Below are 27,409 nucleotides of genomic sequence, written 5' to 3' on the forward strand. Positions count from 1 at the left end.
TTTTTAGTAGAGACAGGGTTTCACCGTGTTCACCAGGATGGTCTCGATCTCCTGACCTCACGATCCGCCTGCCTTGGCCTCCCAAAGTGCTGGGATTACAGGCGTGAGCCACCGCACCCGGCTGGGCTAAATTACTTTTAAGTCTTTCTGTTCTGGAGTTACTATTCTATACTTCAAATAGGATTACATTCATATTCTATGACCTGGGATTAATACAAGAATTTCCAAACGACACTCACAAAGCTATAGAGCATTAAAGATTTCCTATGTGAACACTTGTAAAATAACTTTTAACATCAGAAGTAGGTTTTATATCTTTATTCAGAGGAGATTCAACTATAGAATAAAGCCCTTTTAGCATTACAAAATCCAATGATTTTGAACTTTTTTTTTTTTTGCTCAGCAATACAGTTGCATTTTGCTTTTATAATCCTGAAGAGATTCTCTTATTTGGAGTTTTTTATGCATTCAGGTATTTAGCATGATGTCTGATGTGGTCAGTAATAAAGGTTGCAATGAAGTAGTAGCTATGATCATAACCCTAGAAGACAAAGAGATGATAAGACATTTATCTACCATTCAGAAACATCAATATTAGGAACATTAAATATATCTCTAAGATCACTTAATTTGCTTACAAATAGTCATAACATTAAGGAAGTATGAGGAAGGTTTAAAATTAAATCAAGGTTATCATATTTGTACTTTAACATTTTCACTGTACATTAAAAGAGCAGCAAAAATATGAAGGAAAACTAAACACTCTGCCTAGCTTCTAAATATAGCCTAACTTCTAAATGCTGCCATTAATATGTAAAGAGAGGAAGTAACACATTAATTAAATATGCAGAGTAGACATGTCATATCAACACTGTAGAGTACATTAAATATGTAGAGTAGACACTATCATATCAACCAAGATGAAAAGAATCAGGATTTAGAGACCTTAGAAACATGGGCAAGACATTTCAATTCACAAATGCAGCACATCAATAAGTCAGTGACTATTAAAATACAAAATAAGCACACAAACAATATAGAAAAAGAACACAAAAATGCCCAAATGTTCTATCACTGTTGGGAAGTCAAACATCAGCCATCATAAATCATGTTAAGAATTCCTCCTACACAGTAAATGCATGTCATATCTTTATTTGAGGAGAAAGGAATAATTCATTAAGTGCTGACATCCCTTAGCAATATATCAAATTAGGTAAAAAGTCAGTAAACCTTTAGAAAACTACATGAAACTGAGAAAAATGTAATGTGCTAAGCAGTTAAGTTGAAAGAGATTTCTATCTATCCAGTCATTTAAAACCATTGTTGTAGGTAAATGGAGACATAATCCCTTTCTGGTGACTCTGACACCTCTTCTGAGTATAAGATAAAAAATAGTCTTCCAAAAAAAAAATAATAAAGTATTAAGGTGGTAAGAATTTTCACTTTTTTTTTTGTTGCTGTTGTTCAACTTTTAAGTTCAGGGGTACATGTGCTGGATATGCAGTTACATAAGTAAATGTGTGCCATGGTGGTTTGCTGCTCAGATCAAGCCATCACCTAGGTATTAAGCTGAGCATCTATTAGCTATTCTTCCTGATGCTCTCCCCAACTCCCACCGCCCTTTGGCAGGCCCCAGTGTGTGTTGTTGCCCTCCATATATCCATGTGTTCTCATCATTCAGCTCACACTTATAAGTGAGGGCATCTAGTGTTTGTTTTTTTGTTTGTTTGTTTGTTTTGAGATGGAGTCTTGCTGGAGTGCATGATCTTGGCTCACTGCAACCTCCACATCCCGGGTTTAAATGATTCTGCTGCCTCAGCCTCCTGAGTAGCTGGGACTACAGGTGTATGCCACCATGCCCAGCTAATTTTTTTTTGTATTTTTAGTAGAGACGGGGTTTCACCATCTTGGCCAGGATGGTCTCGATCTTCTGATCCCGTGATCCGCCTACCTCAGCCTCCCAAAGTGCTGGGATTATAGGCGTGAGCCACCACGCCCGGCCTGGTATTTGGTTTTCTATTCCTGCATTAGTTTGTTGAGGATAATGGCTTCCAACTCCATCCATGTCCCTGCAAAGGACATGATCTCATTCCTTTTTATGGCCACATAGTATTCCATGGTGTATATGTACCACATTTTCTTTATCCAGTCTATCGTTGATGGGTGTTTGGGTTGATTCCATGTCTTTGCTATCGAATAGTATTGAATAGTACTGCAGTGAACATACGTGTGCATGTATCTTTATAACAGAATGATTTATATTCCTTTGGGTAGATTCCTAGTAATAGGATTGCTGGGTCAAATGGCATTTCTGCCTCCAGGTCTAAGGAATCACCACACTATCTTCTACAATGGTTAAACTAATTTACACTCCAGGTGGGAAGAACTTTCTAAGGGTATCAAACACCAGATAATTTATCTCTATCTACAATTAAAATACAAGGTTGAATATACTGAAAGAAATGAAAGTCTAACAAAGATTTTTTTTTCCCCAGTTTTGAACTAGTGAATGGTCACTGATGGGAAAAAATGGGAATTTTTCTAAGCACCTAAGAAATAAAAATAGAGCTAATAAAAATATCACTGATGCTTCAGAGAACAAGGCAAATCCTCAAGGTTTTGATGAATCAGTAAATGTTCTCAATCTCTCCCTTCCAGAGAGGTATTAAATGTTTATCTTGGGAACAGCAGTTAATAAAAAGTTCTAGTTTAAGATCAAGGTAACTTAAGTCTTCTAAAGCAATCTGTCTTCTATCATGGAAGTAAATGTGACAGGAATGTTGTCAAAATTAAAGCTGAGCCTCGTAATTACTTGGTGTCATGTCTCTCAATGATTAGACTAGTCCCAGCTGGCTAGTTAAATTTAGAGCTAAATTACAGTTTCCTATATAAAAAAGAAATGTAAAGAAAAGCATTTTCCATCCATATAATTCTTGAATTGTTAAGAAGTTAAACAGGCCTGGAGTTTTAGGTCACAAAACCTGTAAAATGTACGAAGTATTATCTGCCATTTTTCATAGATCAAAAGATGGATCTGACAGAAAATGGGTACAGATGCAGGGAAACAGATACTTCAAAAGACATAAGACATGTGTGACCAAGTTCCAATGTGACTGAGTATGCCATATTTTTATCCTTAGTTTCTTGTGTGTTAAGAGCCATCAGACACATATGAATAGCCATCATTATTATTAGAGAAGTCCCAAGGTAAACCCAGGAATATATTGCAAGACAAGACATCTAAAATCCAAAACAAATGACCATAAGCTCCATAATGATAAAGGTTCACCTATATGAGAAAGAAGAAGATGCCTGCCATTGAGGGCTCAAGAATTTTAAAAAATATCAACAAAAAGGCAATAGAACACATTTGAACTATTGGTATCCTGCTGAAGTTATACAATTTGAGCTAACTGTATCATCCCTGACTAGGGATTCTGTTTATCAGTCTTATTAAATGGGGATGGCTTCTTTAATTAAATTATTTGACGCATGAGTTGGTATGATATGTTAAGCAGCTTGTGCAAATGCCTATGTTTAGTGACACTTGAAGGGGCCTTTTCTCCTCTACCTCACACTTTAAATGGAAAATCCTTGGTAGCAAAACTCTGACTCCTGGAGTATAAAAATAAATGAGCACATTTCATTCTTTCATTCTTCACTCAACTCTCAAAAAGGAAGCAGTGCTCCAGCAGCTATGATGGATGTTTATCCTAACAGGCAGTGTTTTCTTATATATTTTCCAGACCCAATTAGAAAAGCTTGGATAAGAATCCCCAGGTTATTAAATCTCTTCAGTGTATAAGGAGGAAGACTTTGCACTGTATTCATTTAACAAGTATTGAGTGTCTCTGTGCTAGATAACTATGCTAAATGAGCATTGGATACAGAGATGAATGAAAGAGCTCTACATTTCTGGGATTCTCTGCCATGTTCTTACTCTTCTCCAACAGGCCGATGCAGAGGCTAAAACAGCCTCTCAATCTTCAAAAAGGTCCTGAGCCTTAAGGAGGTAGTATAGCCTCTCCTTCTATTTCACAAAAAGAGAATACTGTTTCTGGAAACTTCTTCATAGTGTAACTCCAGTAACTAAAGATAAGACATGCTAGGCCCTTCTTTTTCAGACTAAGATTTGATCTTTGTACACTAGATATCAGAATTCTGTTATCTAGTATTTTTTTTTTAAATTTAGATTGCCTGAAGCCAAAATCGAAAAAGAAAAAATTATATAAACAGCCAAATAAGTATCTATGGTCACACAGCTAGCAAGTGTGGAACCAGGACTGGAACTAAGGCTATTTGACTGCAAATACTGTCCTGCTGTCATTTATCAAGTCATTTTCAGGCAGCATGATGTGCTCCTGAGGAGCAAAGGAATGGAACTAGAGAAATAATTCCAACAACCAAATAAGTTATCCCCAAATAAGTATCCCCAATAATAATAACCAAATAGCATCCCCAATGCACTAACCCCTCCCTCTAAAATTTTTTTTTGACATTCGACAGAGTATAAATGTAATTTGTGAGCATTTAACACCATTAAAAAGAGGTAAAGGAATGAAATTGGGTAAATCATGTGCATGATTGTAATTACTTTCTTTCTTCTCAGATCATTTATTTATATATATCCCCTATTATTTTCAGCTTACTTTTCACAGCTTCTATCCCACAAGAAAATACAGTTATACAATACTTGTAATCAAATGATAAAGTAGGTGATAAAACTCTCGGACCCAAGGTAATCTTGGGTCAAAGCTGGTGAGAAAATCTGAAAGTAGACTCTCTGGAGCCACTACTTAGGCATGTTCATTCAGTTGTTGATTCAATTACAACGAATCTAAAGGAAATCTGCTTCAAGCTGTGTAGTTCACTCTTAACCTGATCATGCTGGAAGTAAAGTGAATAGCAAACTGCACCTGAATTCAAGATTGTGACTCTGGTGCTTTGAATACTTTCTTACTTTTTAGAAGAATTGAATGGTTCGTCTTAACTACTCATTAAGTATAGCCAACTATGTGTTCCAGTTGCTTGGGATACAGGCATTTTAGAAACAAATAAGTTGACTTATTTTTCCCTCCAAGAATGTCATCATGTTCTAACTCTGCTGTTTTTATAACAAACTTGAGAGATTTTCAGACTTTGTTGGCAGGCAGAAACATTGTAGAAACAACAGAAATTTTGGGCACAGTCTTTGGGGAAGCAAATTAGGTATCCAACACGGGTACTGCCAAGAAATTAAGGTCATTTGGAAAAAACATGGTTTGGTATGCACTTATAGCTATAGTTACTGCAGTTAAACGTATTACTATATTTATAGTCAAATTCGTATTTGGATTTCTCAAGGCTGGTTGTTGACCTAAAATTTAATTGTGATGGTAAATGTTCAAATAAATCTGAAACAAAGTTCTATTACTCAAGGATGGACACTAAGAGACAACAAGATATATATAATGTATTAGTTTTTGACATTTTCTCACACTATATATATATATATATATATTTATTTATTTCACATGTGCAAAATATCTCTGTAAACAGGAAGACTGCTCAGATGCACAATTTCTCCTTGTGCTAGCTCTAATTCCATTCCTTTGCTCCTCAGGAGCACATCATGCTGCCTGAAAATGGCTTGATAAATGACAGGAGGACAGTATTTGCAGTCAAATAGCCTTAGTTCCAGTCCTGGTTCCACCACTTTACTAGCTATGTGACTTTAGATAAGCAGGTTACTTCTCTGGGCCTGTCTCCTCATTTGTAAAACATATGGACAGGAAAGAAATGATATCTCATTTGGTGGTGTAAGAATTAACAATGAGTTAATGCTGTGAAAGCATTTTACAAACTGTAATGTACCACATTACACAGTGATCTAGATTTATTTGAACATTTACCATCATAATTATATTTTAGATCAATGTGCCTGACACATTATCCTTAAACATGGATAAAATTTTATTTAAAAATCATGATCATGTATAATTTTCAGTGCTCATTTTTCACTCTAAAATATTTTAAATTATATTCTGAAGCTTATGAATTTTTCTTAAAAATAAAAGCAGAATTTCCTTAATTAGGACTATAGTAGCAAATATAGAATTAGGTGAGTAGTGGACGATCAAAAATATTTTAGTTAAAAAAAACTTGCAAGCCCATTGGGATCAGCAATTATTCTTAAACTAGAAATATCAAGTAGCACAACGTATAGATTAGTATGCAAGTCAAATAATATAAAGCACATGTGTGATAAATAATACTTAACTTCTGAGACTAAAATATGTAGTAATGTAGACTAAAATAAGGAGTAATAGGGGTAGATGTTTGTCCTTTACTACTACTGCAGCAAAGGTATCTGTGTAAAGAAAGATGTATGCGCTAATGTTGAAGATTAATAATCATTCAAGCATTAAACATCTTGTTATTTACTGGTTTGATGGAAAACAATATTTTTCACTGCCAAAAGCTTTCCTATTTCTATCAAATTTAGTGTTAGATATAATTAATTTTATAGGCAGGCTTTCACTTCAAGTGTCTGAATATAATTAAAAATTTACTAGAAGTAGCATTTTATATTCTAAAATAAAGTTAAGAAAATACCACAGAATCCTAATTTTTCATAGTTACATTATCTAGATCAAGCTAAAGTTTCCTAATACTTGCCTCTTGTAATCGAAAAACAACGGGGATTTTCTTTTCTGTACAGGCAGCTATGAAGTTTTCAGGGAGTAACTGTCCATCTAAAAGAAACTGGTCATCTTTTCCTTGATCAATTAGTATGTCCAGCTGAGATCCTGGATAGGATTTCACAAGATAGGTAGCATCATATGCCTGTAAAAAGAGAAGTAACATTGAAAAATAAATTCAAAGATATTCTTCATGAAATACTATACTAGTATCAAACAGAAATTTAAAGTTATTTAAGCTCTTAGGCCGATTAAATCAGAAATATGCTTTTAAGTTGGTTCCAAACCTGACTTGCCAGGCTTTTATTTACAAGGTCTTTGGAATTCTATTTTCTAATAATAGTCTCTTCCCTACTTTCAAGCAGTCCTAGACTAGTGGCAAGAATCCCATACCTCAGGCATTCTTCACAAAATGGCCTTTTTCCTTCTAAACCTTTAATATTCTTAATCTCCTCTTGACTCCAGTAAGAACATGATTTTTTTCTTCATAACTCCTTCCACAAATTGGAAATTAGAAGCTTCTTCTAACTCCATGATCTTTTTCCAAATATTCTCTATTTCAGATAATCTTTTTTTTTTTAATGTCCCTTCTTTATGGCTCTAATTCCAGACATAAATACATTCAGCCTTCTTTTTTGCTGTTGAACAGCACCAAACCTCTGCTATCTACATAAGCTTTCGGAAAGACCTAGTATGAATAATCTGAATCATATCAACGTCATCTCAAATTTATTATCTGAGGAGCTGCCACTAGTTACAATTTTATGTTTTATCATCCACCTTGAAATATTCTTAATTATTCATATATATTCATTAACCACAACTTTTATACATTGACCAAGACAAATGATCATGAAAAGATTTGTCCTCTAAGTATCCTGCTTTTGAAGACTCTATTTCCTTTCATCTTAAAAGAGTGGGGTCTGACTTGTTCTAAATTCTATGATTTCATAATTCTACATGGTTTCCTGATTTCAATCGTAAATTAAATAATACCTTAAACACAACGTAATTAAGACAGTAAAATGTACTGTCACTTGGAGAAAAGTACATTATCTAGATTCCTTTTTAGGTCACCTGTACCTCTACCTCTCACCTTCTCCCTCCAGTTAGTTGGTCTTTTACCCAGTTCTTCTGTTAGACCATAAGCCCCTGGTAGATGTGAAAGGGTCACCATTTTCGTGACAAAACAGCTCAGAACTTAGCATAGACTTTGCACCTGATGAAGACTCAAAACACTGATGTATATACAATGTCATTTCTCAAAGAACCTAATCCTAAATCATTTCTAGCATTCTTCAAATGTAATAAAAATTCAAGCCTAAACAAAACTGTAATCTAGTTACTAAAGGATGAACCCTTTATTTAGTTAGAATTTCAGTAATCATCCTTAAATAAAATTTGTTAGAATTTCAGTAATCATCCTTAAATAAAATAAGGGTTCATGTAGGAATGAACCCTGAACACAGAACTATACTTTAAATACTTTAAGACAAACAAGTTGTATTTTTTTTATCCATTCCAGTATTTTCTGCTTATTAACAATGCACATGATGATGAGTTCATTTGCAAAGTATTCAAACTCTTGGTGGAATTTGTAAATGGCCCATTTCTGCATAAGAGTAAAATGGTTCTCAGGTAAAAGGGTCATTTTTATTTCCACTTGAAAGCACCTGTTTGCACGCTTGAAAAAGTAATCTTGCTGTGAGAATATTCACATAAATGACATAACAAAGTATCTATTTTTAAAGACTCTTATGTCTGGAATTTAAAATTGAGATCTGAAATGCTGAATTTTGAAAAAAAAATACACAAAGTAATTTAAAAAGCCAGGCTTCTTTGCTTCTATTACACAACTGAGCATAAAATTAGTAAGAGGCAAGTCCAAATTTAGTAACACAGGTTGAACATCCCTAATCCAAAAATCCAAAATCAGAAATGCTCCAAAATCTGAAACGTTTTGAGTATCTACATGATGCTTAAAGCTCACGCTCCAAGGAAATACTCATTGTAGCATTTTGAATTTTTAGATTAGGGATGCTCAACCTGTAATATGTGGTATTTTTTTGGTTATGTTAATTTAGAAGTTATGTTAATTGAGAAATAAAAATATAAATTAACCATTAGTAGAAAAAAAATATAGCCCCAGAATATCTGCCATGATTCAATACAATTAGAAAGTAGGGTTTTTTGTTGACATATATATATACATATATATATCTTTTGCTAAGTTGTCTCAGCTTTAGAGCCCTAACTTGAGCAGGGTAGAAATATAACGTCTGTGATATGTCCAGCCTTTTAAACAAACTTGAAACTTAATGAGTATTAAGACAGCCATTCAGTACCTACCTTCCATTTACTTTGATCTGTTCCCAAATATCCACTAAAGGCTTTTTTGCCCCAGGGACAGAGTACAGGGTTGCAAATTGGAGCAAATGCTGACACAGACTTCAGAAACAAAAGAAATTTAAAAACAAGTTATATTTTGCTAAATTAAATATGAATAGATATTTGCAACTTACTTAAAAATATAGAATTTACTTGCAATTTGCTTAAAAATTCTGACTTGCCACGAAAACCCTGTGAACAATTTTCCTTTTGATATATTGCTGGCTTAGATTGCAGGCCTTTCCATAATACATCTTTTGTGTATTCTATTAAGAGAGCTAATAAATATAGTTGCTAAAATAATGCAAAACAATACATTGTAATTTAATTAAGATACAAACAGAAGTCTATGTTCAGTGTTTCTGCTTTTTTAGCACTGAAAATTAATCTATAGTAATATAAAACAGTTCATGCTTACCTTAGTGAACATGTTACTAAATCTGACACATGATTTCTCTTAAACAGTATCAACAAAGCAGTGAGCAATGCCTTTCAATATGACAGAATTTTTAATACACCTCTGTGTTCTATACAATGTTCTTTTTCACTGGATGAGATGCAGAGATGGGATCTCTCAACTTCAGAGTACTCATCAATGTAAATGTTTAGTGGTATCTACTAGCTTTTTTAAAGGACAAAAAAATCAACTAAGTTTGCTTTTCTACCTCAGACATGATAAATAGACTGCCTTAAAAATGGAAATAAAAATGCTTACTTAGAAAGTCCACTGTCATGCCATGAATTAGTAAAACTTCATAATAAAGCGTACCAAAAACAAAATATTTGATGCCACAGCAAGAAACTGCTATGAGAAATATTTTCATTTCTCAGTAGCACACCTAAAATAATCAAGAAGTTCTTCCTAAGAGGAGGAAATGAATTAAACCAATCTTAAGGGCATGAATAGCCCTGCAAATTTAAAGGCAGAAGAAATTTTAAGATGCTAGTTGCTTTAACAGTTCCTTATTCAACTCTTGTAACATGCTGTTCTGCACAGTATGACACACTACATATGGTAGTTAATTCAAATTTGACTCTGGGAAAGGCTGAGAGTGATGTTTTTTAATCAAGCTGCATTTCAATTTTCATTAGAGGCATTAAGAACAGAATTCTTAAGTTTCTACAAATCATATCATTTACCTCAGAAAATCAAAGTCAACTTTACAAAGATATTCCTGGTAAGAATATAAATGATAGATCCTGCCACTGTAACATTAATCAGTAATAATAACCTTTAGGGGAAAAAAGTGTGTTCCAAACTACAGTTGGAATAAAAACAATTAAAGGAGAAGCTACATTTTATAATACTTTTAGTAGGCCAAAAAGAAGGCACTCTTGCTGAATTCCTATGCTTCTGATTCTGTAGCTTATACTCTATGGTCAAATTAAATACCCACCCATCAAACACCGCAAAGTTCTCAACACTAGGAAGTTTAGTTCCAATACTAACAATATTATAATTTTACTCTTTGAAGGTTCCTAATATTCAAGAGAAATATTTATCACTAGAAGTTTAGATAACCTTACTTTGTATTTTCCAGGATTTTTCAAAGCACAGATCAGAGCTCCATGGCCTCCCATGGAGTGGCCAAAAACAGACATCCTTTGGGGATCCACTGGAAAATTGGCATTTATGAGTTGGGGAAGCTAGAAAAAATATAATGGTGTGACAAAAGATATCAAAGAAAATAAGTTCAGACATTTTCAAAGTTATATAAAATAATTACACAATCAATATTGCCAAATCATAATCTTACAATGGTTTGAACTACCAACAATGAAAATAAAACAAAACTAAATCCTCAGGAGGACCATGGTTACTAATATATCTCTGGGAAATATATTGTACAGATTTCTTAGAAAACACTTTAGGAAGGTGAAGCAGAAAGAACCTTTAAAATGTTCTTAAGTTTTGACCTAGTAATTTCACTTTTTGGAATATATTCTCAGGAAAAGTCCTTAGGGAGATATTCACAAAGATAATCAATGCAGTCATATTTATTAGGGTAAAAATAGATACAAAACCATAAATATCCTATAAGAGGAAAAAGTAAATTATGGCATATGACAGAATATTATGCAATTATTAAAATTAGAACACTGGAAAATATTTTTAGATATAACTTAAAAAAAGAACAAAATAAAGTTTAGAATTATGTGAAAACTAGTCATAGAAACAGTCTGGAATATATCAAAACATAAGTGTTTTGGGGGCGTAACAGAATTATGGGTAATTAAAAACTTACATTATTGTTCCTAAGTTTTTATGGTATACATATTAACAATGAAGATCATATAAAATTTAGAAAATGCATAAACAGCATACAAATATTATTAATAGAAGTAACGCTTTACCACTTATGTTTTCTAACTAAGCCTTGGCTTATCACTATAAAATACATCCAAATGAACCGGCTGCCAGGCAAATTAAAGGTTTTTTTCATACACCATTTTCTTGGTTATTCTGGGTAGTATAAACAGGTCTCAATATATAATGATTAAATCCTTTAATTGTACTTACTGTTAATTTAAATTGCAGTAAATAGGACTATAGTACTAGTAAACTTTGGAATTCTTACTAATAACTTTTATACCCTAGTTTAAAATCCTCAGGATTGTAAGGACTCTGTGTTCAAAATCAAACTCTTGGCAGTCATCAGTTAATAATTACAATACAAATTAAATTACCTCCTCCGTGACATAAGAGTACATTCTGTAGTTGGTTTTCCAAAGATCTTCAGTAGCATCAACATAAAATCCAGCACCAGTGCCAAAGTCCCAGCTCTCATCTTCTCCTTTAATATTGCAGCCACCTATTACAAGAAACAATCTTGTGGTTTCATCTGCTCTGTAGTAATGGCCCATGTTTAATAACACATTTTTGGATCAAGCTGCAAGTCCATTTGCATGGGAACTGTTCACCAAATGTTGTGAGCTCTCTGCCTTTTGGAGTACATGATAGGATTATACTTCCTGCTCCTCTTGCTCTTGAATGGGACCATGTGACTCGTTCTGGCCAATGAGGTAAGAAATGACCTTCCAAGCTGGAGTATTCAGCTGCCAAGGTAAGGCAAACTAACTTTCTTTGTTGATGAAGTTTCTTTCTTATGTACTTTGAACATATGCTTCCTTACTCTGGTTTACCTGTCAAAAGGACTGATACCTTCTTTTTATCTTTCAGACATGTGTTGTGATCCCTTCCCTGATGACCCTCTCTCACTACCAGCACTTTTTAAATTCTCTTTACAAAGGAGTGGGGAGGGAGATGCTTGTGCTCAACTCACTATCTTGAACTGAAAATCGCTTTGTTAATGGACTCATTCCATCACATTTCCCTATCTATCCAACCTCCACTGGAATTTTCTTATGTTTCTTTTTAACTTGTTACATTTTATTTTATATACTTGCATGTGGTTAAAAAACAACCATTGGGATTTTGAATAGAATTACAGTAACACGTAATTTGAAGACATGACCTTGTCTTAAGATTCATTTTATCCATCTAGAAACACAGCATTTTCCCATTTATTAAAGTCTTCATTTATGATAACAAAATTTTACAGTTTCCTTTTTATATATCTTTCTATTTTTCAAGTTTATTCCTTGGTATTTTATATTTTTGATGCTATTTTGAATTAAATCTGTTATTATATTTCTAACCAGATACACCTTGTTTTTGTATAATATAGCCTGTGAAAGGAAATATAGTACTTGCCAGGCCAGCCATATAACTTCCCTAGTTTTACTGCCATTTAAATTCTATTTCCTGAAACTTCTAGAGTCATAAAACAAGTTTTAACTGTCTGATGCATTGAGTTCTCACATATTTGATACTTTCATTTCTCTAATGTAAATATTCAAATCATTTATACTAAAACTAATACTTGTTTAACTGTATGGTTGATGTTAATAGAGATGAAAAAAGATGTAATTATCATTTAACAAGACATTATACCTCTGGAATAGAAAAATAATTTCCTCTGCATTACACATTAGTATTTTGACAGTAGTACCAGTATGACATATGAATTGAGTTGCTTAATCTCTGCTTTGAAGTATCTTAATCTGTACAATGGGAGTAGCAAAACTATCCTCTTTCATAAGAGCCATGTCATGAGTAAAACTTGAGGAAAATGTATAACATGGTATTTTGGAGTCATGATGCCACTTGAAAGGTTAATAGAGATAACAGCAAAAATATAAAACAAATTGTATAATGTATATATCATACCACTTATAACACTCTTAAAGATTTAGATTTTTATAAAGGATATCTGGACCACAAACACTTACGAGGGCTGGTATCTGGAGCAATGACAACAAGACCATGTTCTGAAGCAGCTTGATGATAACCAGATTTTGATATAAAATTTTGTTCTGTGCAAGTTAAACCTGAAGATAAAAAATATTGTTATTGGGCACACATGGACATAAAGATGTGTACCATTAGCATTGGGGACTATTAGAGCAGGGGGAGAGGGAGACAGACAAGGGCTGAAAAACTACCAATTAAGTACTATGTTCACTACTTGGGTGATGGAATCATTCAGCAAACCTCCATGTCACGCAATACGCTCATATATCAAACCTGCACGTGTACCCCCTTAATCTAAAATAAAAGTTGAAATTATTAAAAATAAATTATCTCATGCTATATTGTGAATGGTTTATAAGCTTTAAACTTTTTATAATGCAGGAAAACAAGCTCACTTGATATCATTAAAAACATTTTTTTGCTTTAGAAATAATTTTGAGTAAGACACTAAAATTCACTTTTTTACAAAATTTGTAATAGTATTAACCTAAGAACTGTGTTAGCTTAAGTGATCCCATAACTGTCCTTTTAAAATCACTTATTGGCCGGGCACGGTGGCTCACGCCTGTAAGCGCAGCACTTTGGGAGGCTGAGGTAGGTGGATCACGAGGTCAGGGGATCGAGACCATCCTGGCTAACACAGTGAAACCGCATCTCTACTAAAAATACAAAAAAATTAGCCAGGTGTGGTGGCGGACACCTGTAGTCCTAGCTACTTGGGAAGCTGAGGCAGAAGAATGGAGTCAACCCGGAGGCGGAGCTTGCAGTGAGCCGAGATCATGCCATTGCACTCCAGCCTGGGCAACAGAGCAAGACTCCATCTCAAAATAAATAAATAAATAAAAAATAAATAAACCACTTACTAAAGTTTCAATTACTAAAATCCTTTGGACCAGCAGTGTTTGGGAATTCAGAAATTTTCAAACTGTAGATTGACAATATGGTGCATATGCCCAATATTAAAACAACCCCAGTGAAGTGTTATCAAATATGCTAATTAAACATCACACTATTCCTGCACCAAAACATAAATATTCACAGTAAATAAGCAAATATGATGGTCCTCATAATACAATTTTTTTTTTTATATACAGATAGTTCTCAGCAACAAAATTTAGCTTGATCATCTTTGTATTCTTCACTGAACTAAAAAGAGAGTAATGGTGACCATATGCCATCCTTAAATTGAGTTTTAGCCTCAGTTTTTAGAAGTTTCTGTTATTTTTCCTAGCTCTATGCTTTTCAGTCATAAGATAGAGGAGATGACTTAATTCTTTTACTATAGGTATCTAATACTACAATGATATGAGAATGGTGAGGAATGAACTAGCCATCGATTTTATTGATCATTTCACCAGTTGAGAGAGATTTGGTTTGTTTATACTTTTTGGCTATTATAATAGTGTGCTATGAACATTCATGTGCAAGTTTTTGTGTGGACATGTTTTCAATTCTATTGGGTACACAGCTAGTAAAGGGCTGTTTCAATGGTCACCTTCACTTGAGAAAGATACAAATCACTACACACGAACTATCTTTTAAGATTTCAGTTTGGCTGTTTTGATTTCAGCTAATTTCTTTATTTTAGCAATATAATAATTGTGTAATCTTTCTGTCATTGTTTTCCTTAGACTTACTGGGAAGTAAACTTTCTGAAATTCTTTTGTCACCATTTCTCATGTGCACTGGTCAGGCAATCTTACCTTTACTCAGAAAATCAAGCCTTAATTTCCAAGGTCTATCTTCAGCATCTCACTAAGGAAACTGTCCTGTCATTTGATGTAAACAAACAAAAATTCTGTATTTTATACTTGTAAAGCTCAGATATGTCTTGCTAGATTCAATTTTAGTTAGAACTTAGAGCCCTATTATTAGAGTACCTATGACACAATGCCTCAGTGCTTCTGATCTGGTTATTATTTAGCCAAGAGATATGACTATACTAGCCCTCATCAGAAACAAAATGCAAAAACAACAGGAGAAAAAACTAAATACAGCTCTGGACTGTGAGTCAGAAAACTTGTTCAACTCCATATTACTGTGTGACCCTGGACAATATTTAGCTTCTCTGGGCTTCATTTTCTTTCTAGGGATTACATGATTTCTAAGATCATTGTTAGCTATACAATATTACGTTTTCTAAGACAATTAAATAACTAATTTTGTTGCTCTTGCTTTTGGCAATACCTAATGCTCTTCTAGCAATCAGTGCTCTTCAATCACAGAAATGTTTTCTTGAGTTAAAGTCAGAGATGTACTTAATCTTTACCCTTTAAGATGAAATATTTATTATCATTTTCAAAGACTGGTATTTGGGACTTGTCCTTGATGAAACACACATGAGGGAGGATTTGTTAAATCAAAGTTACAGGAACCAATTTGAAGGAAACAAAATTAAAATAGTACTCTGTGACACAATTTAGTTGCTAGGATTCTCTCCTCATAATGTTTGCTTCTAAAGATGAAGTACCAACGTTTTGTGAAAGAAAAGTTAGCATAGAGGTTTCAAAACTGCAGGTGTCAAAATCTTACTCTTCACAATCTATTCTACAGTATTTAATAGGAAACACTGATTAAGAGAATCAGTGGGTTCTTTTGTGACTTTCCAGGTTGTCAGAGAAGCTCTATGGAGTCCAATTAAAATATTTTAGAGAACATTGTATGAAGTTATTTGACTTCTTACAATAGCTGGTTTCTACTTAGAGTATCTTGGTGTCCTGATTTCACCTAATACTGTTCTAATGGACTAGTAAAGTCTCTATAAACTCCAGAAATGCTTGGGTAGGTACAAATTAAGTAAATAAGTTGTCTAAGCCCTTGCTATCTGAGTACAGAACTTTACATTACCTGCTAAATTTCTTGGTCTATTGGAAAAAGTGTAATAAGTGAAATAAGTGTAATTCAGTAGGTTGGAAATTATTCTGAGGATAAAGTAACAGAGTAGACTACAACAGGCCCTTAAAGTCTTTCATAAATAGCTCAAAAAGCCTACCAAGTCAAAATAAAAGGGTAAGGTAAGCCAGTTAAAAAGAAAATAGAAACGACTCTATAAAACTCAAATGCATAATACTTACCCGAGAGCCAATACAGTGCAGGGCACTTTTCAGTTTCTGCCTTTGGTGGTAAGTAGACAGCAAATTTCATTTTGCAGTTCAGTTCAACACTAGTTTTAACAGAAACAACGACAAAATATTAATGCTCCTCATTAATCAATACAGAAACAAAATAATTTTGTACTATATAAAAAGTAAGATATATAGTAAAGGTCCAAAATAAGTTATTTAATGTTCAAAATAAGTGGTTCCACCAACATTTAAGGAATATACTTGTCCTTTAAAGAAAGAATGTGGTCAATTGAGCATACTGATCTAAACCAACCTGAGCCCATACTTTGGATGGCACTGTCATTTTGGGCAAAATAAGTGAAAAAATAAATGTAATTCATTGTGGCACTTATTAAAAAATAGTTTGTTTCTAAAGAAATGTACAAAATAACAAATCATCTTTTATAAAAAAATGAATTCTTGAGATCTTACATATTTGTTCATGTGCACTAAAAATGCAACACATCCTTAATTCCCTCTTTCATCACTAATATTTTATCACAATCTAGAAAAGACAATTTTGATGAAAACCACAGGCATTTTTCCAGTAAACAGTAATTTATGCAACAATGATCCCTCATGGCTTTATTTAAAACATCATATAAATGGAAGTAAACTCTTACTACTTCAGAGTAAACACCTATCTTTTTAATCAAAGTTATATATACTAAACAGTTTAAAGTAAACTGTAACTATAAATAGTAAATACTTCCACAAACTTTGTTATGAAAAACTAGTTTTTCCCTGCCCCAACCTTCTCATTTGCTGTATTCCAGAGATAATTAATTTACCTCTTTTAGCTGATTTTTCTGGTATTTATGTCTCTATCTAAATAACATGACTTTATTACTGCTTCTAGATTTTTCAGTTTTTAGTTATTATCTATTGACTTCCCATTAGAGAAGGATTTTAGTTAACTTTTACCTCCCTATCTTTGCTCTCTGCAAGCCCCTACATTTCTCCTTCCACTTTCCTATCATATATAATTTTGGTTAATCAATATTAAGAAGTTACAAATGCTATTCAGAGATGAGCCATGTAGTATATTAGAATTCCTTTCCTTTTTCTTTCATTTTTTTTTTTTTGTTTTCATTGAGTTAGTAATTCTCTCCTTTTTGTTACTGGTTGTCTTTCCTTGTTAGGAATAGACTCCCACAAAGGCTCCATCATGAGAAGTTTTCTGTATGCTCCCTTCCATTCCCTGCATATTGGTGATTTTCTTTTTCCACATTATTCTAAGCAACTTTTCTCGTTGATGACTGATGGCACAAAAAAAATTCTGACAGCTGTTTTTAGGTTTTCAACTTTTGTTAGGGAAGTTGAAACATTTACTTTCATGGATTACCATATCAAATCCATATTCAAAGCAGGGATGTTATCAATACGCAAAATCAAGAGACAGCATAATCTTGTTACAGGATAGTTGGTGCCTTACGACCTTTCTTGCACACTTAAAAATTTGTTAAGAGGGTATATTTCATGTTAAGTGTTGTTATTACAATAACATTTTTAAAAGAAGACCTTTCTCAGGCAGTTGTGGAATAAATCAGGTCTAAAGTATGTTCAACAGTGGTATGATTAACACTTATGTAAAAGAAAAAAAAAACAAAAAACAGGATTATCAAGTAATCTGAAACCTCTGTCCCTATCATGTCATTAAGATGCTGCTTAATTACCAAAAGAATACAATCTCATGCACAGAGATTGGTGTGGTCACTCTATATGTATTACTAATTCAATACCAAACTCCCCCAATCCTGATCGGTTTCATAAATTTCCTCTCTAATAGAGTCAGTTCTATCAATTTCATCTACATTAAAAATATTTCTTCAGACCAGTACTGCCAAACAGAACTTTCTACAGTGATATTAATAAAAATGTTCTATTTATGTATTGTCCAGTACAACAGCTTCTAGTCATGTGACTACTGAGCACCTGAAATGTGGCTAGTGGGACTGAAGTTTTATTAATTAGCTAATTTGATGTAAATGGCTGCATGTAATTGCTGGCTACCATATCTCCAACTTTTGACCTGCTGCTTTCTAGCTGCTGCCTTAATATGGCCCCACTCATCTGGAAATTCTTTCTCTTCTGATCTGTTTTCTTGGATTTTATGTCTTCAGCTATCTTGCTTTAGTCCCTCATTTTGGTGAAGCATATTATTCAGTAGGTTCCAAATTGCACGGGAAATACACTTTGAGACCTTTCATAGATGAAAACATCTTCATTCTACTTTCACTTAACTGACAACATGATTGGACACAGAAGTTAGCCTTCAGAATCCTGAAAGCACTGCTGCTCTGCCTTCTTGCTTCTAGTAATACCGTTGAGCTGACCTAAACCTTTGAAGATTCTTAATCTACTTTCTCTTTATCTCAATGTTTGAGAATTTTCTTTGTTCCCAACGCTCTAAAACTTTACAGTGTTGTTGGTGTAGATCTATTTTCATCCACTGTACTAGACAACTTTTAAAATCTGGCAACTTCAGTTCTGGGAATTCTTGAATTATTTCTTTATTATTTATATCTATACCTCTATTTCTGTTCTATTTTCCAAAATTCCTAATTTTTAATGTTGGATTTTTGAACTAGTCCTCTAATTTTCTTGTCCTTTCTGATTTATTGCTTTTATCTTATTTCACTTTCTAGAATGTTCAACTAACCCTTCTATTGAGTTTTGTCATTTCTACTATCAAAATTTAAATGTCTGGGCTTTTTTGTACTTGAGGATTTATTTATTTTTTTTTTTTTTTGAGACAGAGGTTCGCTCTTGTTGCCCAGGCTGGAGTGCAGTGGTGCCATCTCAGCTCACTGCAACCTTTGCCTCCCAGATTCAAGTAATTCTCCTGCCTCAGCCTCCTGAGTAGCTGGGATTACAGGTGTGCATCACCATGCCTGGCTAATTTTTGTTTTTGTTTTTGTTTTTGTTTTTTTTAGTAGAGACAGGGTTTCACCATGTTGGCCAGGCTGGTCTCGAACTCCTGACCTCAGGTGATCTGCCTGCCTCGGCCTCCCAAAGTGTTGGGATTATAGGCATGAGCCACCACACCTGGTCATGTACTTGAATATTTTTAATAGCATCCTATAAAGTCAGAGGCCAATATCTTTTATGTCTTTTATATGAAGAACAGTTCATATCAAATTAAAGACTTTATACAAATGTCTAGTGATCTTTAGCTGCCCACTGCTATTTAAGAGTGAAACACTAAAAATCTAGTTGAAAGCACTGTGCCTACAAGTGGAGTCGTCAACCATTGCTTTACTGTAAGGTCTGGTTAGATTACTTTGTTGGCAAATCTCAGTATCTTGAAATCTCTTCCTTTGGGCTACTCAAACTCCCCACAAGGAAATTCTTCTAAAGGATATAAGACTAACTCCCCAAATTTTGAAAGCTAGTGGAAGAAACTCAGTGTGCAAACTTTTACTTAATCTATTTGCAGTATCATAACTCCCACTAATTGTGTCTGATATTCCCCAATACAAACAGTTTACTGTCTCTAGAGAACATACCTCCAATCTTTCTCCAGAGTTAGGAAGAGGCAGTGCAGAAAACTGGGACACTCTCAGATCTATCTCCTTTTAAAAACAGACTTTCAATTAATCTTCCTTTTTCTAAGCTCAACTTGTATCCTTATTTTCAGGTGTCCCTGGTGCCTCCAATTACTATGGCTTTATATAAATTGTGTCATTTCAAAGCTTTTTCTTGCTGATGTTTAGAATTTAGCTTTCTAGGTTTTACTGTCAGGTACTACCTCTCCATTTGTATTCCTGCTTCTAAAATGTTATCCTTAGCTCCTGTCTCCTGCTTCTTTATGCCTTTATAGGTATATGTATGCATGTATGAGTGCTTCATCTCTTTACTTAATGCCATGTTAGTCAGAGTTTTGGAGGCAGCAGAAGCAAATGCATGTGTTTAGTGTGCCATCTTCCTCAAAAAGTCCAGGTATTTTTCCTACACTTAGAAATCCTCAAAGAAAATGTTTTCAGAATTTTTACTGGCAACATAAACATTTTCATAAAGTTTCAGAAAAGCATCAAGTCAAAGCTTGAAGATACTTCTCTATTAAGGCTCTACCTCACACAATCATATCCACAGCTAATTAAGTCTGGTAACATTGTCAAACTGATAACCACAGAAAGAGAGCAAGCAAGTTTAAAAGTAAAATGAGGTACTATGATATCTAGATAAAGATTTGTTTTAAAATAGAACAAAATAATCCAACAGAATGAGAGGTTATCTAAAATTATATCTTCTTAATAGTTACCTGTCATGTTCAAAAACTTTCTGCAATCCCCCAAAGCACTTGTTGCTGGAAATCTGCTTCAATGCCATTCTTCTCCTATTAGTAAAGAGTAATCTCATTAATTTCCAGAGAATTAGTTCCTGAAAAACTTGAGATAAAACTAACTGCCTTCAGATAAATTATGTGAACATACAACTATTTTCTACTTAGAATTTTTTTTCACATTTTTCTCCAGTAAATAATATTAAGAAACTGATTAACTCTTATACATGCATTTACACGTGTTACTCACTTTTAAAAGCTTTCATACTTTGGTATATCATTACTAATTTATTAACAAGTTTTTTTGTTGTGGTGGACTGCCCCAAATTCTTTTTAAAAGAGGCAGAAAATACATAAGTTAAGTTACCAATTAATTACCTTAGTTTAGAAGGTTAAAAATTGTTAATAGTCTGCCTATCAACTGCAACAAAGTAGTCAAGGAATTGGTGTGACTGATTATAGTTGATTTTAAAATGGAAGAAAGATGAAGTGATAATGATTTTGGTAATAATAATATATAACATTACTGAACACTTACGGTGTGATACACATTTTTCTAGATATTAAACCAGATCCAATTACTCATCCCACGAATTTTTAAGAGAAAGTGATATGAAACTTTAAGATCAACATTTATTTCTCCTTTTAAAACAAACCAGTAATATGTAAGTCTGTTAACTTCTTTTCTGTCCAACAAATCTTTTAAATTTTTCATGTAAAAATAATTTTAAACTTACATGTAAAATGACATATTTTATTGCTTTTAATGATAAATATAAGAAAAAAGTTGGAAAACTCATCTTTATCATAAATGCCTATTAAGCAAAGGGAAACCACACTGATCCTGACATGTACCTCTCAAAGAAAGATTCCCTTCCTATTCCTAGAAGCACTGTATTAGAATATAAGGCAGTAAGTCCTACATATTGAAGAAAAAGCTTTAGATATCAGGAATAGGTATTACCACTCTGGCGATCTTCTCAGTGAAATGCACTACTACATGCCAGTCAGCTGGAGTTTTAGGATTACTCATTCAAAGATATATATCAATAATCTTAAAAAGCTAATTCGGGAAATGTCTTTATAAAATACTTTAAAAAATTAGTTTCAATCTTATCTTTAATGTCTTCAATAAACCCAAATAGTTTTATTTGGAAGATTGGGATTTGAACCCAGGAAGTCTGACATCAGAGGCCCTACTCTTAACCGCTATGCTGTCCTGACTCTCTAGAAGTTCTTTAAATACTCTTTTTTTCTTTTAAAGACACTGTAGGATAACTGATTCTATAGAATTATGATATTACAATTGTACACAAAGAAATTACCATTTGCTCAGTTTTATGCTTTTAATCTATAAAAGATTAATTCTTAAATAATAAACTCCCATGAGATGCTACTGAAAATTAACTTTAGCTACTGTTAACAATCCTATCTCAAATAATGAACTTACAGAGATACACATGAATTTTAATATATTAATACATACATATAAGACTAACAAATAAAATGTATTTGCTCCATTATTCCACAAGGAAACCAGATTTACTTAAACTTAGAAAGGACTATATCCACTTTGCAAAAGATGGTACACTGAGCATGTATCTGGTACATAGGAGTCTATATCTTTGCTATTCGCCTATTTTAATAAACCTTAAGTTGTCAGTTTTCTCTGCTCTTAAAATTCAAAACCAAATGCTTTTCATTTGGCCAGAAGAAACAAGGTTAAAACACTTTTTAAAAGTTGGTAGAATATTTTTTTTTTTTTTTTTTTTTGAGACGGAGTCTTGCTCTGTCGCCCAGGCTGGAGTGCAGTGGCCGGATCTCAGCTCACTGCAAGCTCCGCCTCCCGGGTTCACGCCATTCTCCCGCCTCAGCCTCCCAAGTAGCTGGGACCACAGGCGCCCGCCACCTCGCCCGGCTAATTTTTTGTATTTTTTAGTAGAGACGGGGTTTCACCGTGTTAGCCAGCATGGTCTCGATCTCCTGACCTCGTGATCCGCCCATCTCGGCCTCCCAAAGTGCTGGGATTACAGGCTTGAGCCACCGCGCCCGGCCGGTAGAATATTTTTTAAAAAGCAAAGCTTTTAAAGTATTTTTTTCTACCCACCCAGTTTAGAAACTACCTTTAATTACAAATCAAAAAAATATGTCAGGCTTAAAAAGAAATATGACTTAAACTAAGAACTAGATATGAAATACTGTGATGTACTATAATATCTGATATGTTATAATGGGTGGTTATATTTTTCAATAGAATTTTTCTAAGTGAAAAATAGCATGTTTTAAAACAAGCTATTAGTGGTATTTTCATTCAATGTTCAAAGTAACATATAAACAATAAAACAAGTTTACCTGTCCAACTGCTGATTGCTTTTTGCTTGTACCAAATGGTAAACGATTCTGAAAAAAAGACCAATGGTTTACAAATGGGATACACTTTTCACAGGAAAGATTATACAGAGCTTATATGTACACAAGCATTCTCAATAAATATTTTCTTCTTTTGAGGTAGGTGACTGTACACCCTGATGGGATACCACATCACCACTTAATCTAATTACCTTAATTTCCCATAACCTAATTATTTGCCACAGGCCACCTTAATACCTATTTTGCCATAAGGCTTGGTGGTACTTGGTCAAAACCATCTGTTGAAGTAAAAGTACTATGAAAGTTTTTTATCTATTTAAATCAGTAAACAAAGTTTTCAAGTGTAATTTTGAAGGATGAGATGTAGCCAACTGCTGAGTGAAGAAAACAAGAGTCGGGGCTAGGTAAGCAGAGGAAGATGGATCTATCTGGCTTAGTTGTAAGTCGAACTTGTAACATGGGAATAAAAAAGGAGGGAAGAGATGAGGACTGAAGGACTACTAGGGTGACTGGAAAGGATGTGTAAGGAAACTGGGCTTATGAACGATTAAATGACTGATATTCAGTAAGAAAAATTTACATGGAAACTCACATAGTATATATCATGTCACTTGTCTGATAGGTTTCATTTAGGCTCTAGAACAAATATATATTTAGGTTATAGAACAGATTTTGTGGGAGAAATAGGGTGACAGAGTAGGGTGGAATACCAAAAAACCAAACAACACCCTTCCTCCTTCCCCCCCAAATAACAAACAACAACGAAAACAGAAAAACAATTTCACAGTGCCAGTGGGAGTTACATAATTTTTCCCAAATGTTAGTGAACATCAACATTCTTTGGAGAAGAAAGGGTCTCTCAGTGCATAATACATCCATTCCCCTAAAGGCCAAACCTTATTGTTCTTCCCTTTATTTTTCATTTTTATTTTTTGGACACAAGGTCTTAGCTATGTGGCCCAGGTTGTAGTACAGTTGCATAATCATGACTCAGTGTAACCTAGAACTCCGAGCTTCAAGTGTGATCTCCTACCTCAGTCTCCTGAGCAGCTAGGATTACAGGTGCACACCACACTGGAATACTTTTTTTTTTTCCCGGTACAGACAGGGCTCTCTACTTATTGAAGTTAAATGTCATCCACCTCCAGAAATCTGAGTTCTATTTTTATCCTTCTTCCCTGTGTCTCAAGTTTTCCATATATCTCTACATGTGTTTTTCGTTCCCATTCTCTGATTCCTTGGATTTCGATGTTTCTTCATTTCCAGGGTGTCCTAGTCCACTGGCTCTTAACATCCTAGACAAGTGTTCCCAAAACCAACGAACTACAGTTCCAATAACTGGCTGTTGACCACCACTGTGCTGTTCAAACCCTCTTCTAAGTGAAAACTCAGGATCTGGCTTCTTCCCTTTCACTGTCTCCTCCCACCTCCCTTTTCTTCACTCTCTTTCCCTAAACCCCATTCCCTAAATTTCAACTACATTTTCTGCATGAAATAATCTAAATCTGCATCTCTGCAACCAATCTTTCTCAAGCATTAGTACCCATAATGAAATTTCTTGCTGGACCTTTCTACCAAGACATGTGACCAGCTATTAAAACTTATCACGCCTAAAATTAAGCTTCTACGTCTCACCTTCAAACCATTCTTTTCATTGCCTCCCTTTTCCAGACTCATGCCTATCTTGCCTAATCCACATTTGAGATGCCTCAAAGTTACCTTCTTTTTGAATTCCCACTGCCATCATCCTAATTATATATAAGAAATTAAACTTAGCCTCTCCCTTTCTTTCGAAAACATCCCACTACGATCAATCCTACATGAAAGCCTAGGGTTTTAATCCACTTAATTTACTGGTCAACAGATCCCTACAAACAGCTCATCTGCAGCCTAATATGGCCTACATGGAATTGTTAGTCATTTTTATTTAGTATTTTTAAAACTGTGATAAAAACACATACATAAAATTTACTATCTTAACCATTCCTAAGTGTGTATTTCAGTAGTGCTGAGTATCCATTAGTCATATGTGAAAACACAGTTCGCCAGCTCACAATAATTAGCAGATGAGAACTGCCTGACCACCCCCTGGCTGCTGCAGGTGGAGACTGCTAATCCCCTTCGCTGTTAGGCCAGTAGCTGAGAACCAGAAAGTCACTGAAATGGAAGACCATGTTAATTGTACACTTTTCTTCAAGTTTAATGCCATTAAAATGTCAAAATTAAAACCATGCAGGATCACTGAAAAAATGTAAGAATGAATAAAACTCCATATAAACTTTAGTCACATTCCACCTGTGTGTAAGCAGAGTCTTTTTTTTTTTTTTTCCAGAGAGGGTCAAACTCTGTGGCCCAGATTGGAGTGCAGTGGCCTGATCTCAGCTCACTGCAATCATCTCGGCCCTCGAGCTCAGGTGATCCCCCTGCCTCAGCCTCCAGGGTAGCTGGGACCACAGGTGGCACCACCATGCCCGGGTAATTTTTTGTAGAGGAGGTTTTGCCATGTTGCCTAGGCTGGGTCTCTTTTCCTTCATAAAAATTCACATGGCTTGCCCACGTAAGGATTTCCATTAAACTCTGGGGAAAAAAATTTTTTTTTTAAATATGGCATCTACAAACGCCAAACACCAATGGCTCTAAATATGGTCTATAATTTGGTCCCACATTATTTTTTGGTCTCACTCCCTATTATGTTAGTTAAACTCAACTATGCATAATTCTGGGATGGCCTGGATGTTGCTATCGCGTGGCTTTACTCAATGCCACGGTACAATGGTTTCAAAGCAGGTTCTGGGGCCAGACGCTCCAGGTTCAAAGTCTGACTTCACCACTTATTACTACATGACACTGGACAAGCTAATCTATATGCCTCATTTGCCCATCTGCAAAATGGGGATACAGTAATACATATTTGATAGGGCTGCTCTGGGAATGAGTTAATTCACGTAGTGCTTAGAACGCTGCTTCTACCACACACACAAACATGAGCTATTATTTTTCCTGCAACCTGAATGCCCTCCTTCCAGGTGCGCTCAATCCCATTTCCCTGATGACCCCATCAGAAATGACTTCCAGTCCCCCACAGCGCTCTGAGAGCATTTTACTACCCGAACAGATTTCGCCAAACTCCGAAGACACGGGTTCCCCTCGGCACCATGAGGTGAGTGCTCCTGACCGCGCCACTGGGTCGTGCCCCGACGTGGACGCTGCCTAGAGCAGCAGGTCCACATTCCCCTGAACCAGGCGCCGGTGGGCGGTAGGAACGCGCTGAGGCCCGCTCCCTCCTTAAAATGCGTACACATCTACTTCACATGTTCGCGCGGTGGCTGCAGATCTAGGGAAGTCTTTGTGAACAGGAAAAAGCTGTACAAACGTAGCGGGCAGTAGGTAAACGGGAGCTTCCCCCGGGATGTGGCACGCCCGAGCGCCCCGAGTTACACTAGGTTGGAGGCTCAGAGAAGAAAAAGGGATTAGGCGCAAGGCTTCGCGTCACGGGATAAGGTCCCTGGCCTCCTGTCATGGATGGTGGCGCTCAGGGCCCAGGGTCGCCGTCTCTGCGCTCGTGCCTGCGGATATCTGCACCGCAGGCCTCAGCGTCCGCCCCGATCAGGCCTAGCCGTGCCGCCGCCGCAGCTGCAGAAGCAGGAGGGCTGACAATGTCCAGGCCTCTACCCGGACCCAGTCTTACCTCCCGCGGCGGAGCGACCAGAAGAAGCGGCCCGAAGTAAAAGGCGGGGCTCAAGATGGCCGCCGGGGCCTCGCCTCAGCCCCGCCCACATGATGCCCCGCCCCTCCGGTCCCGCTCACTCTCAATTTTAACTCTGAGAACCCGCCCTTCTCCAGTCCAGTCCGCACGGCCCCGCCGCCTTTGCACTTTGCACTTCCCGGCAGCCTCCGCGTGGGCGTTCCCTCCAACTCCTGTCTTCGCCCCCGTTTCCGCTCTTTGTGGTTACTAGGACCAACGAGGGGGGCGTTTAAGATTAGTCCCTGTCACCATGTCTGGGACCCGTCTGCTGTGCGTGCTCAGACTCTTCCCAGAGCCAGCAGCAAGAACCCGAGGCATTAATAAACTTGAGGTCTAGCTTCACTTGACTCGTGCAGAGGGTTTCCGTGTCACTTATGTAGAAACTAGGGCCTAATTTCAACTCTCCCAACTCCTCTGTCCCAAGACTATCCAAGTCACCTACTTGGTAGCTGGAGATAAACAAGAATCCTTTGAAATCTACAGTGGCTGACACACAGCGGGAGCTCCATCAGTTTCCGGTTT

At 35.5% G+C, this 27,409-nt stretch overlaps 1 protein-coding gene across 3 annotated transcripts; it reads right to left on the reverse strand.

Moving 5' to 3' along the window:
- Positions 1–303: 303 nt before the first annotated feature.
- ESD (esterase D) lies at positions 304–27,409 on the reverse strand. 3 transcript variants are annotated; one of them, XM_031655842.1, is made up of 10 exons: positions 27,330–27,409; positions 23,125–23,172; positions 20,752–20,826; positions 16,458–16,546; positions 13,362–13,460; positions 11,757–11,881; positions 10,596–10,715; positions 9,030–9,128; positions 6,658–6,825; positions 304–541 (listed from the first exon to the last, which is right to left on the reverse strand). In XM_031655842.1, the coding sequence occupies exons 3-10, from the start codon at positions 20,817–20,819 to the stop codon at positions 461–463; spliced, it is 849 nt and encodes a 282-aa protein (XP_031511702.1). In that variant the 5' UTR covers positions 20,820–20,826; positions 23,125–23,172; positions 27,330–27,409; the 3' UTR covers positions 304–460. The 3 variants fall into 3 exon arrangements, with proteins under 3 accessions (XP_031511702.1, XP_003913901.1, XP_009190178.1); XM_003913852.3 differs by lacking the exon at positions 27,330–27,409 and adding an exon at positions 26,831–27,014; XM_009191914.4 differs by lacking the exon at positions 27,330–27,409 and adding an exon at positions 23,735–25,430.

This window comes from Papio anubis, chromosome 15 (genome assembly GCF_008728515.1).
Source record: "Papio anubis isolate 15944 chromosome 15, Panubis1.0, whole genome shotgun sequence".
NCBI classification, from domain to species: Eukaryota; Metazoa; Chordata; class Mammalia; order Primates; family Cercopithecidae; genus Papio; species Papio anubis.

Excerpts from the sequence above, each read along its gene's own strand:
- ESD (XM_009191914.4), bottom strand. Across the intron at positions 13,461-16,457 it reads TGCACTGTATTGGCTCTCGG|GTTTAACTTGCACAGAACAA; the intron begins GTAAGTATTATG and ends TTTTATCTTCAG. Across the intron at positions 9,129-10,595 it reads AAAATCCTGGAAAATACAAA|TCTGTGTCAGCATTTGCTCC; the intron begins GTAAGGTTATCT and ends TTGTTTCTGAAG.